The sequence below is a fragment of the Solea senegalensis genome, linkage group LG10 (assembly GCF_019176455.1).
Source record: "Solea senegalensis isolate Sse05_10M linkage group LG10, IFAPA_SoseM_1, whole genome shotgun sequence".
NCBI lineage: Eukaryota > Metazoa > Chordata > Actinopteri > Pleuronectiformes > Soleidae > Solea > Solea senegalensis.
This window is the reverse complement of record NC_058030.1, coordinates 9213311-9229772: the sequence shown is the minus strand read 5'-3', so window position 1 is coordinate 9229772 and position 16462 is coordinate 9213311. Positions and strand designations below refer to the sequence as shown.

Below are 16462 nucleotides of genomic sequence, written 5' to 3'. Positions count from 1 at the left end.
TGCTGCTGATAAACAAGTATGTTCATGTGTCCATATGTTTTATGAGTTCACACCAACTGAACTAGATGAATATGTCTGTGTCTAATATTGGACATTCACTTGATATTAAAAAAATGTGTATACTAGAGCTGTGAAAGTAAATGTGTGCGTGTGTTTGTGATTACGAGACTTCCTTATGAGGACAAAATCAAGAACCCCATAACACAAATAATTTCATTTTAAGGTGAAGACATGTTTTAAAGTTAGGCTGAGCTCAGGATTATGTAATGGTTAGGGTCAAGGTTAGGATTAGGTCAGTAGTAAGTATGGTTAAGGTTAGCGTAAGTGTCCAGGAAATGAAAGTAAGTCAACGCAATGTCCTCTAACATCATGGAAACCAGGGTGTGTGTGTGTGTGTGTGTGCACTTTACTTTAAAACAAAAATGTGTAAAAACTCATCATTCATCTCACAAAATCCATCCATCCTGCAAATCAACCAGCTGCGACAGCCTGAGCGTTCACTGATAATGGCTATGTTGATAAAACGGAAACTATAGTGAATGTCAACACTTTTCTCCATTTTAATCCACAAAGGGAGGCAGTGATTGAGGTTTTATAATTATTATTATTATTATTATCATCTGTTGAAACACTGCGCTACACAGAGCTTTTTTCTGACACGGCGAATTAAGTCGGTAATTCATGTGTTTATTTATTTAATAACAGTGCAGAAGTGTAGAAAACAGAGCTGTCAGACAGCAGACAAAGAGGAGAGAAGACAAATGAGCAGTGAAAACAGTGCAGTTCTTTATCACACAGTCTCTCCCTCTGCCTCTCTCTTGTTGTAATGGATAACCGAGGCTTTCACATATTCAGGGATGAGTTGGAGGATCTTTGCCCTATTGCTATAGCAGCATAAACCTCAGGTGGCAAAATAAAAACCCAGAGAAACACACGCACACTCCCATTCCTGGCATTGTTTCCCCCTCCATATCCATATCTTATGTAAATGTGAGGTGAATCACGACAGCATGGCTCTGTATCAGAGCTTGTGACTCACATGAGAGTCAGCTTTGCCCTTCCTGCTCAGACTTCCTGAACTTAAATAGTTTATCATGTGACGTATGCAGCATCTACTACATTTACCACATATTTCTGCACAGTTCACTCCTCAGCTCTCGTGTTTTTATGTTCAACTGATTAAAAAAAAGCTTCATTTTGTTTTTTATCCTTATGAAGACTGAGATGTAAATGAATGGTGAACATTACTCACCAGGGGAGTTGGTGTGGTGAACTTCCACTGATATAATAAACTCATTAAAAACAGAGTGGGGAACCAACAGTCCCTTGTCTGCATGGACTTTAATCTTTTCCTTTTGCTGGCAGGGATTTTTTCCTGGTTGTGTATAACAGTGACACGGCATTATGATGAATCACTGCAGCTAATCTGAGAGTTTCACTCTTCGTTCAAGAACTTTGGCCGACTCAGGAACACAGCAGTGAAGTCACAAACTCTATTCAATTATAGTGATGACTACAGATTCCTCTTTGGCCTGTGAGGAAATGCCTGAACGAGGATTAAGGATCTAAACTAAATGTCTCGTCGTTCCACGAAAACAAACAAGAATTTTGCTGGAAATCCCACAGCAGTGTTGTGGATTAGATCACAGTGTAATTGTTGTTTTGTTTCAAACTGCCAAACTGACATGATTTCCCTGTTTACCTCATTTGTTTCCATTTTTAGTAGAGTATACATATATGTATATATATATATATATATATATATATATATATATATATATATATATATATATATATATATATATATATAAACATCTGCAAAAAAGAACATTCGGACAAAAACAACGAGGAAAATCTACAACAAACAAACACAGTCTCTCTATCTATGGAGTAATGTTGAAGGTATAATGCAAATAGTTAAGATCTGTGTTTAGTGGAGCATGAAAACCACAGGGGGGCAGCAAAGCTACACAGTGCAGTGTGACTCTGTATAACGCTGTAATGTCCAAATATGTGGATGATAATGGTGCTGCTATATGTGGAGTCTTCAAGCTCCTGCTATGTACCCACACAGCATTAAAAATAACCCTGTTTACTGTGACAGGCTCAGCAAAATGACCACACTATTCATCCATTCATTTCCTGTTTGTGACTCTGTATAACGCTGTAATGTCCAAATATGTGGATGATAATGGTGCTGCTATATGTGGAGTCTTCAAGCTCCTGCTATGTACCCACACAGCATTAAAAATAACCCTGTTTACTGTGACAGGCTCAGCAAAATGACCACACTATTCATCCATTCATTTCCTGTTTTCAACATGAGCTGCATTCCCAACAAACACAGTCAAACTAGGTTTAAATCCTCTGCAACAACAACCTTTCAATAAAGCATGAAGCTAAGTTCAAGTTATAATAATAAAAAATAATATAAAGGGGAATAACCTAAAAAACAGTAAAAAATAATAATTATTCATAGTATTCTTTAAATTCTTTTATTCTTATTAATTTAATAAGGCGAACAACGTGGAGACTAAAATAGATGCTTTGAGTTGTTAAAAGCCAGTTTAAAAAGGTGACACAGTCACACAGTCTGTGTTTTAACGCAATTTTACAAGATAAGACAACAATTTTTGAGGATTTTACTGTATAAAACATCACAATGTGAGAGACAAAACATTTTTATTATACTGTTGCTGTCATTTCTGTGTAATGTGACCGTGTGTGTGTGTGTGTGTGTGGTTGTCCCGTGACCCAAACACTGACTCACACTCACTCTGAGCTGTAAGTATATGTTTAATTCATCACCATCAGGGTGTTGGTCTGACTCTCTAATCCTGAAGTGTTTATAGCACTTACTGCACAACTACTCCCACATAGTTACAGCATGAGTTGCCTTTTTATTTTTTTTTTGTATTTTTTGAAACTAAATCATTCCTTATTTAAGTAAGGGTCCCTGCATGGAGCCACTTAAAGGGCCCCACTGTGTTAGTCACTGAGCAAGATCATATAAATACAAGTGAAATATAAGATTTACCCCTCATGGCTCTTATATGTCTATTTAAACTCCTCATTCCTCCTCACTCTCTCGCTCCTCATCTTGCAGGTTGCAGGATCCAGATCCAGTTTCGAGGCTGTTATTATTATTATTGTTGTATCATCACCATTATTATAATGCTATAATTGAAGTTAATATCAGTATATTTTTTATCAACAATCTCTGCTGCTGCTGCTTGTATAAATGACATTGTAGTTCTATAAACATGTCATCACTGACTCATCACTGTCTTGGCTAAACATATAACTTGATACAGTTGTTTATCTGCGCCTGGACTCTTTCTTCTACCTCCCTCTTACCCTTTCTGTCCCCCATTTTTTCCTTTCACCCCAACCTGTCTTGGCAGATGGCCGCACATCTTTGAGCCTGGTTCTGATTTGCTCATTGTGTGAATCGTAGTAATGTATGTTGTGATTTGGCGCTAAAAAAATCAAATTGAACTGTGAATTTAAATGTGTATAAAAAGTTAAGCTTAACGCTATATAAAGTGTATAAAATGAATAGAATGAGAGAAATGAAGTGACATGTTGAGTGTATTGGTGTGGACAGTGGGCAGCTCAGCATCAGGGCTTTCTTTTATTCCTTGTCTTCTGTAGAAAACATAGGACGACAGCTTTGTCACCATTAAGCGTTTCATGCATCTGTCTGTATGAGTTGGCATCAGACACAATAGCTGCCACTAGGTTGCATCATCAGCTAATTGTGACCCTAGAGATACCCTTCTCTGGCAGGCAAGTGAGAGGGGCAGCCGTGTGTGTGTGTGTGTGTGCCGCTGATCCCACTGCCTCTGCAGCTGCTGATTCTGCTGCTGCTGCTGCAATCACCTGCAATCCTTTCAATGCCTCGCCACTCCTGCTGGTTGCTTGGAGACGGGGTCGTCTGGGCCACAGAGTTAATGATACTGGGAGAGGATACGGAGGGGAAAAAGATGGAGATGAGGATACAAGAAGAAAGGAGTGGTTTCAAAAAGAAGGGAGAGCGGAAAATCAGACAAGAGGGGGGGAAAGGTGGGTACAATGGATGAGAGGATGGAGTGTGTTCATGCTGTAACTGGGAGAGTCACAGGTTCTCTCCCTTCCAGCAGACATCCTTGAGCAGGACACTGAACCCTACGCTGCCCACTCACCGAACCTCCTCCGGAGAGACGCACTGTTTTGTGTTTTCACCCACAGTCAAATAAGAAACAGGGGTGTGAGGGTGACAGAGTACAGATGGACACACTGATCCAGCTGCTCTGACCTCACAGGTCAGAGTATTAGTGTGTTTTCCAGCTCACAGCTCACACATATCATCATCATCATCATCATCATCATCATAAGCCTCTGAAGCAAAAGCACAGCATCGCGAAAACTCACAAACTTCCCCGGGCTTGCATCATGGAGAAAAGACAGGTTTTGATGGCTGTAAACAACATTAGTGATGCAAGAAAAAAGGCTGTAAAAACATTAGCAGTGAAATAACCTCAGGTTCAAATAAACAAAAGAGATGGGAGGACTCTAAATAATGTATGCAGCTACGAAATGTGCAGCACATGACATCTGGTCATAATGATTTAAGGGAAAACTCCCCCAATATATCAATGTTGTTTATTTTCTCTTTATATTTAATGCATGAGCAGTTGAAAGCTCAGAACTTGTGGACTGATGTTTTGGAAAGATCTTGATGTCTTTGCTTCATACTGGAGCTGCACCATTCTGTGCTCTGAACATTTTTAATGACATTCATGAAGTGAAATGTTTTTGCATAGATGCTTCGTGATGCTGTGCACTATAAACACAAATATTAAACATACAAGTGCAACCTCCCATCTCTCCATGACCTGCACACCTCCAGGACCCTGTGGCGTGCAGGTAAAATCATCCCCATCGTCTCTTTGAGACCCTTTCCTAAAACCTCGCGCCACAAGAACAGTTTCTACCCATCGGCTGTCAGTCTCTTGAACACACCCCTGCCTACACCCACCACATAAAAACAAACATGTCACCCACAATCCAGCCAACATTATATTAATGTGAACAGATGTAGATTTATGCGTCATATTATAAGTCAAGTCAACTTTATTTCTATAGAGCACATTTAAAAAAAACACAAAAAACAAAAAAACAAAGTGCTCTACAGATTTAAAGGCACAGCAACATAAAAGATATAAAACGTCAAATCAATAAAAAAAAAAATAGTGACATAATAAAATAGTAAAATGGTAAAAAAAAAAACTACATATAATTGTCCGGTTAACACAGACCATATAAAAAATTAATAATGAATAATTCCTTTAAACCCACTGCACCTTCTGTAAACATTTTTTAATATCTTAGGTTTTTATTTTCTAATTTTATTTTATTCTATTTAAATGCACAAAAACACCAAGTCAAATTCCCAGTATGTGTAAATGTTGTACTTGGGCAATAAAAAAAACACCAATTCTGATTCTAATTCTGATTGTGATGTAATCACGGTTTATTTACAGCGTTAGTGTTTTTTGGTTTCACTCTTTAGTTTATTGTTATTGCGCAGGAGCAGCAGGAGATCAATTAAATCACCTATTTTGTTTGTGGGGGTGGGTGTTACAGAAGACCCACTGCTGGGCTGATACAACAACAGTGTCAGCGATTGCTCACCTTTGCACACTGTGCTCTGTGTGTGTGTGTGTGTGTGGACCTGCTAATTGATTTCATCCCTGAGGAAAGTCGTTTCATCATACTCTGTGTTTTTAACCCTTGTCTTACAGCAGCCTTTCAACACTTAGTCTGCATGGAGACTCGGGCTCATGGGAAATTATAACCTCCTGAGTGTGTGTGTGTGTGTGTGTGTGTGTGTGACAGGGGTACTGGATACATGAGGACATGAGGACGGATTAAGATAATATGGAGGATTTTTGTTAAATAATATTCAGAAGGACGCTCATCAACTGGACAGTAAATGTTAAATATTTCATATACAAAACATGAAGCAGAATAGATAAATAAATAGATAAGATACATCACCAACTGCAGAGTATTTGATGATTTTTCTGGTGATTCTTGTTCAGGCTGAACCATGGTTGATTAAAAAATGTAAACTCTCTCCAGATAATGATGTCACAAGTACAATTGTCAATGTAACTGTGCGACAAATGTCCACACTGTGGTCAGAATATTAACCACCAAACACAAATTTCACAAATATCTCCACGTATCCAAGCAGAAATCTTAACAGCCAGATCAGTGCTAACGTGGGAGATAAAGTATAATGTGTGTGACGCTCTGACAAAGCTAAACGGGTTTGTTTTTGTCTCGTCACAGGCGAGGCAGGTGTTGTATGTTACAGTCTGAGCCTGACACTGAACAGGAATTGGGTGTGTCAAAACTGGGACACAGGTTAAAACTGATTCCACTACAGTCAGGTGAGTCATACTCTTTCATGTTGTGGCCATTGTCTCAGGCAACTTGAACAACAAAGACAGTCGAATTGAATTTGTGACATAATTCAAAACGAGGGTGACATTTGTGAGATCTGGTTTTCTAGTAGTAATTGACATGTAATTCAGGGGAAAACTTTTTATTTTATTTTTTAATTATGCAAACAGTTTGCATAATTATGTTAAATAGGATACATCGGTTCCTATTTGCATCCTCCTCTTGTCATGCAATCTTCAGCTGGGCACAGATGATAAAAAGACAACAGTAATACAATGTAATCATGTTTTTTTTATTTGACAAAGCACCTACTGAAATAGTTTTACTATTAACAATTTTTTTTTCCAGCTGTACGATGTTAATGTGACAAGCTGAGTGAGTCACGCGGGACCGAGTGCTTGAGTCTTTGCAAGACGACCGTCCCCGATCTCAGTGCTAAAAGGCCACTATTATCTGCCATCGTGTATCAAAATACAGGACATGAAGTAAAATATAGGAATAACAAGAATTGCACCAAAACACCTACATATCCATTATCATGCTTAAATAAAAACACTTTATACAGTAAAGCTCTGCTTTTAAAGATATTACAATCATCTAAATCTAGACATTAAACAAAATACACATACAAACATTTGAGTTGTAAAAAATAACTGACAAGCTCCATAGGGCATAAATACATAAGTTACATTACTAGGTCAGTATATAAGGCATACAAAACAACAATATTACACACGTTAACGCTGAGTTTACAATGAGAAAAGTGTCAGCCAGTGCACACGATGTATAAAACCTGTTGAGGTACAAAGTTGTTTAACATGACACCAAACATTAAAAGTTGGCCTAACATCAAATTTTCTAAACGGCCTAAATCAAAATCACTGTTGCATTGCAACCAATCACAAGTTCTTATCCAAAAAAGGAAATAAAACATTCAGTGTTCGGGACTCGTCCTTTCCAAGGCAGTGTCCAGGTATGCCCGCATCTTCTCTCTGTGGGTACGAGTGAAGCAGTGGCCAATGATCTTCTCGGCCTCCCAGACTCGCCTTCGAAAGCGGTCCCGGTCTCGTGCCATCACCTCCCAGTGTCCTTTACGCGATGTCTGACGGGCGAACAGCCACGTCCGCATCACGTGGACTTGGACGACAGGAGAAAATTGCACCTGAAAACCAGAGGAATATGCATTTTGTTAAAAGGAGGATTTTGTTTTTAATTCACATAAACAGATAAAACCTGCGTGAAAATCCCCTTCAGATTTCAGAGGACAAGAACTCACTGTTCTTGTTTTTCTGCCTCAAGGATTATTTTTAGAGTCTGATGTAACACGGCATTAATTGACACGGTATTTAAAATGACTTCGCAATGCTGCTGCAACTCCTTCAGTCCGTGTGGAAGTCAAACTCTCTGCTGACACGCTCGAGTCACATGACCAGCTTAGTCATAGCGACCGGCAGCGTTGCTAGCCGACAACAAACAACTCAGTCTGACACACTGTTCAGTTGTGTGTGTGTGTGTGGACAGAGACGGGGGTTTACCCTTTAATCTTTGACATTCAGATTCTCAACAGTCAGCAGAGGACACTCCCATGAGAGATTGATGTGTTAAAGTATGGACTCACATTGTCTTCTGTATCTGAAATTTGGAAACTCTCGACAGTACTGCTCTCAATTCAGCTTTCTTTTGTTTTTCCGTTTCCTTTTACTCGCGAGAACCTGAATACATCGTCTTAAATAATCAGTCTACATGAGGCGTGTCTGTCTGTCATTATTACTAAATCATTAAACACTAAATAATAAAACTAAATAAAAGATACCAGAAGATGTTAGCTATCCATTTAAATATATGATCTATATTAAAATAACTTAAAACTGGACTTACGTTTCACATATTGTCAACGTATTTGATTCAGTGTCCTGTTATTATGTCAAGAAGTCAGTTACTATTATACTACTATATAACACTTTCCTACTTCTTTTGGTGAAACAAAAGGGAAACAAAAACTAAACTCTGGCAATAACGGGTGAACGTCACATCGTGCTCTCTGAGAAATGATGATTCCGGGCCAAAATAATGAATAAACAGAGTACAGGATGCCGATACGCATGTAAAAATGCCAGTACTCAAAGTAGTAGCATTAAGAAGAATGAGTACTGCATACTGGACAGTAGCAGCACACTGAACACAACGTTAAAGATTCTGTGTTCAATTACCTTCTTCAAAGTTCTGCTGGCCTTGCTTTGCTTGCTCTCCTGTGGTTGTGACTGAGCTTTATGTGCTGGTCTTTTCCAAGGCACCAGTGTTTTGTCTGGAAGGGGTTGACACTTTAATGTTCTCTCTGGCAAAGGCGGCATGGTGGGTCTGGATTTTCTGCATTTATCTGCGTCTTTTTCACATTTCTTGAGCTTCATAGGTGGGTTTTTGGAGTGGTGGACTTTAAGAGGAGCTTTTTTCTCAGACTGGGACTCTGTCGTTGGGTTGCTCTGGAGGCAGGCTCGAAAGTTGAGAGGGTGATACGGGTCATCGTGCTGACAGAGAGACTTCCAGATCTGCTCTTCTTCATCATCCTCAGATGAAGAAGGAAAGCTGATCTCCTTCTCGTCTGTATCTGGCTTGGGGGATGGTGTGGGAAGTGAGGCCTGTACTTTAGAGACTGTGGTGGTGGTGGTGGTTTTGGATATGGTGCTGATTGTGCATGCAGTAAAGCACAGAGGACTATAGGGGTCAGCAGGACTGCTGAAAAAGTCCCAAAGTCTCTCATTCTCCTCTTTGTCAATGTCAGGACTTGAACCATCTGAGCTGGACCAGCTGATTTCACTGTCGGAACGACTGACCAAGTTACTGAGGCCCTGTGGCCCCAGCCTCTCCTCGCTGGACTTACTCACTGACATCACATCAGTATCGCTGCTGTCCCTTGCTTCACTTTTACTTTTACACATGCCTGCGTTTGTCGAAGTACATGCGGAGAAAAAGAAGGGGTTGTAGGGATCACTCGATTTCGATAGAGATTCCCACAGCGCCTTGCTTTCCTCACTGTCGAATTCTACTATACTCTGGTCTTCCTCGCTACTCCAGGTACTCCAGCTTCTTTCCTCCTCCGATGTGTCGTGTTTGAAATGATTCCCTTTTGTAATATCCTGTTGGAAGATTTTCTCAGCACCGTTACCACAGGCCTCACCTAAACTGGAGCCGTCGCTGCTTGACACAAAGATGTTCCAGTCACCGGGGAAGCCCATTTTCCAGGTGGACTGGTGTCCGAGAAAGATGCCCTCTTCTTTCCCAGCTGTTCTGGACACAAAGTCGTCCACCAGCCCGCAGCAGAGGTCGTCAGCTCGCAGACTGGACAGCAGGGCCTCAGCAGTGGATTTCCCGGTGAAGGTGTCGCCAACGTCGGCACAGAAATCAGAGAGGGGATTTGAACCACCAACCATGACTCCGTTCTCTCCGTCAAACAAAGATGAGAAAAGAAAGGATTCGGACGGATTCGCTGCCGAGGTCATGTGCTGGATGTGCTGCCCCGTCTCATCCGTGATTCTCACGTGGACTTCGAACCTGAACATCTGGAAAACTGGAGAAAAAAAAAGTGTAGTGTTAGAAATTCAACTGACAATAATGTCCTGTGTAACAATCCTCTGTAAAGTGAAATGTGTGGGTTTTTTTTTTTTTTTACCTTTTCCAAAAATACAAGGTTTTAACGAAATCGAGTTAAAACAGTCATGACCTCTCACTGTACATTTGGTAGTGGGCGTATCATCTTTAAAGTGGGTCCCAGCCATATTTCAAGTAACTTTAACTGCCCCGAGTTACTGGAAATATTGTTGTGACAGGATGAGAAGTCACATTTAAATTCAGGAGAGACCTACTGGGTCTAGAAATACGGTCAGACTGAATGTAAGGGTATTAAACGGGATCACTGCATGATTTCTGTCTTTCACAGTGCTAGTAAACATTAAGAGTTGTGTGCAGTGACGTCATTAGTGTCTGCTTCAGAGGAAGCAAATTCTATCACGATCGCCCACGTCTGTTGCCTCGTGTAATACTAATCGGCCAACATTTCATCAACGAAACTTGTCCTGCGGTTGTGGGAGAAAAACCCCAAAGATTTGAATATGATGAAAGTACCAAGAGTTAATAGGCAACAGAAATCAAAGAAAGACTACATTGTGTACCTCTTAGTGTACGACCTGTCCTAATATTAGGACATGACATAAAAACAGCAGCGAGGAAAGGGAGTAAAAGTTCCATTAGAAGAGGGAAAGAAAGATCGTGTTAAAAAAAAATCAAAACCCGATCGTCGATTGCTTTAGTTAAACGCGAATTAAACCATAAACGGGTTTCTATTTACTCGTCTTATTGTCGAGTCTCTCCCGTTTGAGTGGACATTACAGAGGAGTTAGACTTTGACACAAAGGGTACGGACGCTGTAACCACGCAGTTCGAATCCTCACCTGACAGGAACGTGTAGTAGATGACCTGAAGCAGCAGTCGAAGCTGTTCCCACACCACGGTCAGAATCTGTTTAGTCCAGGGAAGAAGCGCCATCCCTCCGATACCGAACCTCTCCACCGCCGTCCCCTCAGAAACCTTATCGGTAGCTACAGTCGAAGCCATGTCTTGAACTTCTTTCCCCCTCTTCGACCTGGACTGTGGCGGGTTTGTCAGACAAAAATAATCCTCACGTATTCTGGTATTCCTCGTCGAAAACCAACAGATTTCGTGTACTAGTCGGTGACAGATACGCGCCACTATTATGTCGCTTCATTTTCGGGCAGGTCAGTGACATTTTCTTCCGATCTCCCTCGTCAAATGTTCGCATGTAATCTCTCCATGTTTCTCAGTCGTGTTTAGTCGTCGTTGTAGAAATGGTGAATGCGGCGGGGCACGTAGAGACTACTTCTTTAAAAATAAACACGTAACGTCACGCTGCGCTGTGATTGGATCCCGCGGCTGTCACTCATTAAAGGCAACAAGATTACGCAATGTATGACGGAAGGAAAATGCCAGTAAATTCCCGTCAGCCTCGCTTCTCAATTGACATTAACAAAATCACAGTTCTTTCCAATCTCTCATGAAAGGGAAAATCATTGCTTGATCAATGGAAGTCGAAACCCGAAATAATCGATTAGTGCCTGCACTGATAACGAAAATAAGGATTAGTACCTCGTTATTGTCTATCAAATAAATTTAATGAATTTATCAAATTAATATACAGTTGTACTATTTTGTTATTCATTATCTTCACCAAGTGCCATTAGGTTTGTATATTTAAAGGAAATAATCCTTAGCATACAAGCCCTTCTATAGAGCCGTAGTATATTTAAAAAGAAAAAGGCTGAAAATGAAATTGGCACATTGCTTAAAAAAAAGTGAATGTTCTGATTCTGAAACTTAAAATCATTCAGAAAGTAGTTTCTATTCCACTGTACACCTCATTTATTGGCTTATTATCAATTGAGCATGAAAAGGTGTCCTTTTTATAATCATGGAGCAGGACAAATTCAAGTATAGTTTTAAAAATGAGTTTAAGTACAGCACTGCACTGTATTAATATTAAATTCAAATTAACTTCACTGATTTGGTTACGTAATATAATATAAATCTATTTCAATCAAAAATAGAATTTCAGTATGTGTACACATGCTAAATCACTGAAAGCCCAAATAGTGCTTTGTCTCTACACCAGAACAGTTGCACACAAAGGCTCTGAATAATCATTGATATTTAAAAAAAAGAAAAAGCACAATTTTCAATTTAATTGTTTTATTACTCCAAAAAGTGAATCTTTATGCCACCAGAGCAGAAGCTGTAGAGGACTCACTGTAAACAGAAAGAAAACAGACCATTAGGGGGAGCACTACTCAAATAACCATAAGCATTAACACATGCAGGGTTCATTGGGAAAGGCATCATGTGGTCATTCGCAGATAAAAGCTTTTAAGGCATTCGCCAACACGTCAAGTTTTACAACTACTACGATACGTCGGTTATAGCAGTTTATAGTCAGCCTCCAAAGGTGGTGCAGACAGCTACATTAACTTTATAAAGTTTAGTTGGAACAGGAAGTATTGCTGATAAAAGTAAAATCTGTTTTGTGTCCATTTAAGGATCCACATAGGAATCCATATCTGGAAAATGATGCCAACAATTGACATGTCAATAGCAGTATAACATACATAGTAGAAGTAGTGACAGTTAAGGTGTAATTTCACTGTGTGAAGGGGACTGGCAGATGAGGCACAAGTAGCCACTCTGCTAATTTACCTCCAGCATTTTTCTTGCACAACAGAAATATCACTGCTCTAAATGAAGTGAAGAACGTGACAATGATTTGTGCCTTTTTCACGATGCATTTCACTAGAATAGATATGTTATATGCCATTATGTAGAACCTATACGTACTACTTCCAGTTGGGGGCCAGTACTCTCTTGGTCTTGTAGTAACGGGCCAGCCTGTGGATCCTGCTCTCAATGAGAATCAGGCGGAACTTGGCATCCTTGTCCTGAAAGTGAGGATATAAGATGTTAAAACTAAGTGACATAGAATTAACATGCAAGATTAAAAGTCAAATTTAAAAGTGCAAGGAAGCATAAACATGTCTACTGCCACCTGACTGGTGACATTTGCACAATACAGTACAATGATACTTTGCTGCTACCTAAGGCCAAATAAAAACACAATTGCACAGGGTCTAGTCTTGTTATACCTTTCTGTTTCTCTCCAGATGCTTCCTGACTGCCACAGCCTTCTTGATAAGATGGTAGAGATCCTCTGGCAGGTCAGGGGCGAGACCCTTGGACTTCAGGATCCTCAGGATTTTGTTGCCAGTGACAAAACGTACCTGGGCCACACCATGGGAGTCCCTCAGAATCACACCTGTATATTGCAACAAATTAGTTTGTAACATGGATAGTGCAATACATGAAGACCATTTCAAAGATTACAGTTTGGATTGCTACTGATTTAAATTTCAAATAAATGATGTATCCTACTTACAATACAGTTGCCCAAGTAAGAAATACACCTTTGTAAAACCACAACGGCCTCCTTTACACCGGACATTAAAATGGGTTTTTCTGTGATATGATTGCAATCGTATAGTGCCTGACCTGTAAAATCACCCAAGGACGGATTGTTATCTGATCTGCAAAACCACTTGGGGTGGTTGGAAATACGTTGTGACCGCATTGAACAGGAGTGTAAATGCAATGATTCTCTGATGCATTTCCAGTGCATCTCCGCTCCACCCTCAACTATGTCAGTGGCTCCGAGCACAGCCAATGTGAAAGTGTCTGTTTTAGGCTTGTTGAAGACCACATACAATCGCGTGATTTCACAGGCGGTTCACGTTATTAATGACAGCGCACAGAACGTAAAGCTGTAGTGCACTGCTGGAAATCTTCGCAGAAGAGGGGAAGGTGACATAAGGGGGAGGGCGACCTTGATTGGACAACAGAGAGACATACGTGCATGTTGTGAAGTGCTATCCACTTGCTATCCGATCACAGAAACACATTCTAATGCCAGGTGTAAAGGGGCTATAGTTCAAGAGGACTAATGACCAGATCTGTTAAGCTGTCAGTTTAATGGTCACTACTTCAAACATTCATAGATTTACCAAAAGCTGTTTTAGACTGTTTTGTTAGTAACAAGTATAACTATTGGGTCATGACAAAAAGTAAAAATAATAATCAACTTTTGACTAAGCATTTGAAATTGAGTGGGGTCAGCACCCTGTTTCTCAAGTTTAAAATTCACCCATACATAAGCATTTTCAGTAAAGAAAAAGTCTTTACGTTTAAGATTAAAATTGTTTTTTTTTTAATTTTGATCACTACCTACAAGGAAAGGATATTTTCTCATAAGAGTAGCAAGAAATGTGTGAAGGGTGCCTGCTGAGTCTACTTGCTGTCTGGATCTACTGATGTGTTAGCAGTGAAGTAAAGGATAAAGTGACATTAAAATCGTGAGCTTAAATGTAATTAAAGCAAATATGACATGACATGTAATGTAAAAATATAATAGAAATATTAAACATCACAAATTGCATGTTTTCCCAAAATCGTGCAGCACTATTAAATCTATTCTCATCAACTCATACGAAAGCAATATAATAAAGACTTTGTGCTGCTCATTGAAATGCTTACCAATCTGAGAGGGGGTCAGGCCTTTTTTGGCCAGTTTGAAGATCTGCTCTTTGACATCGTCGGATGTAAGCTTCAGCCACTGCAGATGATAAAATTACCATCAATGATTCTGAGATATTCAAACAGGTGTTCTGACAAAACATGCTACCCATCCATGTGTGCTACTTCGTGGTTCTGCGCATGATAGTTGTAATAGATTATAATTGAGTATAAAAACACGCTTCCCATATTCTACATACAAGGTAATTTTGTACTGAGAGCATTATTTGATAGGGGCTATCGGCCTATCGACTTATGCTATTTGATCAAAACATGCTGCCCATATTCGTATACATTTATCTACGTGTATCCAAAACCGTAAGGTAGCATTTTTCGATAGAGCAGCAAAACTCATTGACTCATGTGTATATATACTTACAGTGGGGACACTGCGCCTGTAAGGCAGAGCTGACTGGGACAAGCCCTTTCTGTGGAAAGAAAACTTCAAGTTACACGGAGCAAGAAGAAAAGTCTGGGTTATGACAATATTAATTAACAAGGCCCAGCCAATGTTAGTTTCGTACAAGAACATATTGACACAAAGTGCTAGCGATTCAGAGGGAACATTTTTTTCATAAAATCACAGGTACGTTTCACATCAGGACTATGGACATGTAATTTGTCACTGCCAAATTGTAATTTGAAGTCAAAATGTTACATCAAGGTAAGCCGCGAGTATCGCTGGCTAATGCTAGCTAACTAGCTAGCCAGCCGGAGGTAGATGTCGATTGTGAGGGTGCGAGTATTTAAGTATTTTTCTCGCTTCTAAGACGAGCTGGAGTGTTCAGTTCGGTGCCGTGTGGTTGATTAGGGGTTTAAAAGCTACATCCCATCATAAAAACCGACCTCACATAGCTAAATATTCGCTTAAAATGATAAAAATTGAGCTCACCCGGGAGCGTGCATGCGACCCATGATGGCGGTAGAGGAAGAGAGGCCGCACACGCGACAGAAAATGGTATTTTGCGCCTGCGCCGGAAATTACGTAGTTACGTCTGAAAAAGCCTCATCGACGCATTCAAGAAATATTGTTGTTAAATTTTTCAAATGTTTATTTAAAGCATAAAAAAGGAAATATATAAGTGAATAATTAATGTTATTGATACATTTTGTCATGAAGTGGCACAAAACACACGCTGGCCACAAACTGAAGTTTAGGAAAGAACAGCGTTTACATTTCAACAAAACTAGGTTTACGCCCAGATTTGAACACAGAAGTAAACGGATAACATTAGAATTCTAACAATTTGACAATTTTACAGACGAATTATCATGAATAACCATATTCTCTGTCAAGATCTCAATGTTGATCACTGGCCATAACCGAGAAGCCACAACATATATAATTACATGTTGAATTACAATATGATACATATTTTAATCTATTTTTTCCCCCCTTGCAGAGCAAAGAATATACACTCACTGGCCACTTTCCTAAGTATACATCATTTATATACAATAATGAATTGACAGGAGGGGTCTTCTGCTGCTGTAAGCCCTTTCTGCTTCGTAGTTTAATATGTTGTTGTGTATTTAGGACGATAATACTGATTGTAACAAGTAATTGTCTCAGTTACTGTTGCCTTTCTTTAATCTAGGCCAGAGTCTGCACCACCTCTGGCATCAAAACTCCTATTCAAAGTCTCTTAATTCACATTTCCTCCTGTCTGTCTGCTCAGTTTGAACTTCAGCAGGTTGTCTTGACAATGTCTACCTGTACAAGATGTGTGACTGCCCGATTAAAAAGCAGATGGACAGGTGTACCTAATAAAGTAGCTGGCAAGTGTATATTTTAATGAATTTCGTAAATTGGATCTCTCTTTTTTTT

At 39.7% G+C, this 16462-nt stretch overlaps 2 protein-coding genes and 1 non-coding gene across 3 annotated transcripts; all 3 read right to left on the bottom strand.

The window, feature by feature from the left end:
* Positions 1-6724: 6724 nt before the first annotated feature.
* ppp1r15b (protein phosphatase 1, regulatory subunit 15B) lies at positions 6725-11335 on the bottom strand. The gene is made up of 3 exons (XM_044037010.1): positions 10899-11335; positions 8664-10018; positions 6725-7615 (listed from the first exon to the last, which is right to left on the bottom strand). The coding sequence occupies exons 1-3, from the start codon at positions 11059-11061 to the stop codon at positions 7388-7390; spliced, it is 1746 nt and encodes a 581-aa protein (XP_043892945.1). The 5' UTR covers positions 11062-11335; the 3' UTR covers positions 6725-7387.
* Positions 11336-12193: 858 nt separating this feature from the next.
* Positions 12194-15609, bottom strand: rps13 (ribosomal protein S13). The gene is made up of 6 exons (XM_044037011.1): positions 15527-15609; positions 15014-15062; positions 14596-14674; positions 13155-13324; positions 12850-12950; positions 12194-12267 (listed from the first exon to the last, which is right to left on the bottom strand). Exons 1-6 carry the CDS (start codon positions 15547-15549, stop codon positions 12234-12236), a joined length of 456 nt encoding a protein of 151 aa, XP_043892946.1. The 5' UTR covers positions 15550-15609; the 3' UTR covers positions 12194-12233.
* On the bottom strand, positions 12657-12786 carry LOC122776553. The gene has a single exon (XR_006361235.1). It is a non-coding gene; the product is annotated as a small nucleolar RNA SNORA19 (small nucleolar RNA).
* Positions 15610-16462: the final 853 nt, after the last annotated feature.

What these genes read in the sequence shown, in the direction of transcription:
- rps13 (XM_044037011.1), bottom strand. Translation starts at nt 15,549, where the DNA reads ATGGGTCGCATGCACGCTCCCGG. An exon ending in ACAGGCGCAGTGTCCCCACT is followed by an intron (nt 14,675 to 15,013) that starts GTAAGTATATAT and finishes TATCATCTGCAG; the next exon opens with TGGCTGAAGCTTACATCCGA. An exon ending in CTGGCCCCCAACTGGAAGTA is followed by an intron (nt 12,268 to 12,849) that starts GTACGTATAGGT and finishes TTCTGTTTACAG; the next exon opens with TGAGTCCTCTACAGCTTCTG.
- ppp1r15b (XM_044037010.1), bottom strand. Translation starts at nt 11,061, where the DNA reads ATGGCTTCGACTGTAGCTACCGATAAGGTTTCTGAGGGGACGGCGGTG. An exon ending in CTACTACACGTTCCTGTCAG is followed by an intron (nt 10,019 to 10,898) that starts GTGAGGATTCGA and finishes TTTTTTCTCCAG; the next exon opens with TTTTCCAGATGTTCAGGTTC. An exon ending in CCAGCAGAACTTTGAAGAAG is followed by an intron (nt 7,616 to 8,663) that starts GTAATTGAACAC and finishes TCTGGTTTTCAG; the next exon opens with GTGCAATTTTCTCCTGTCGT.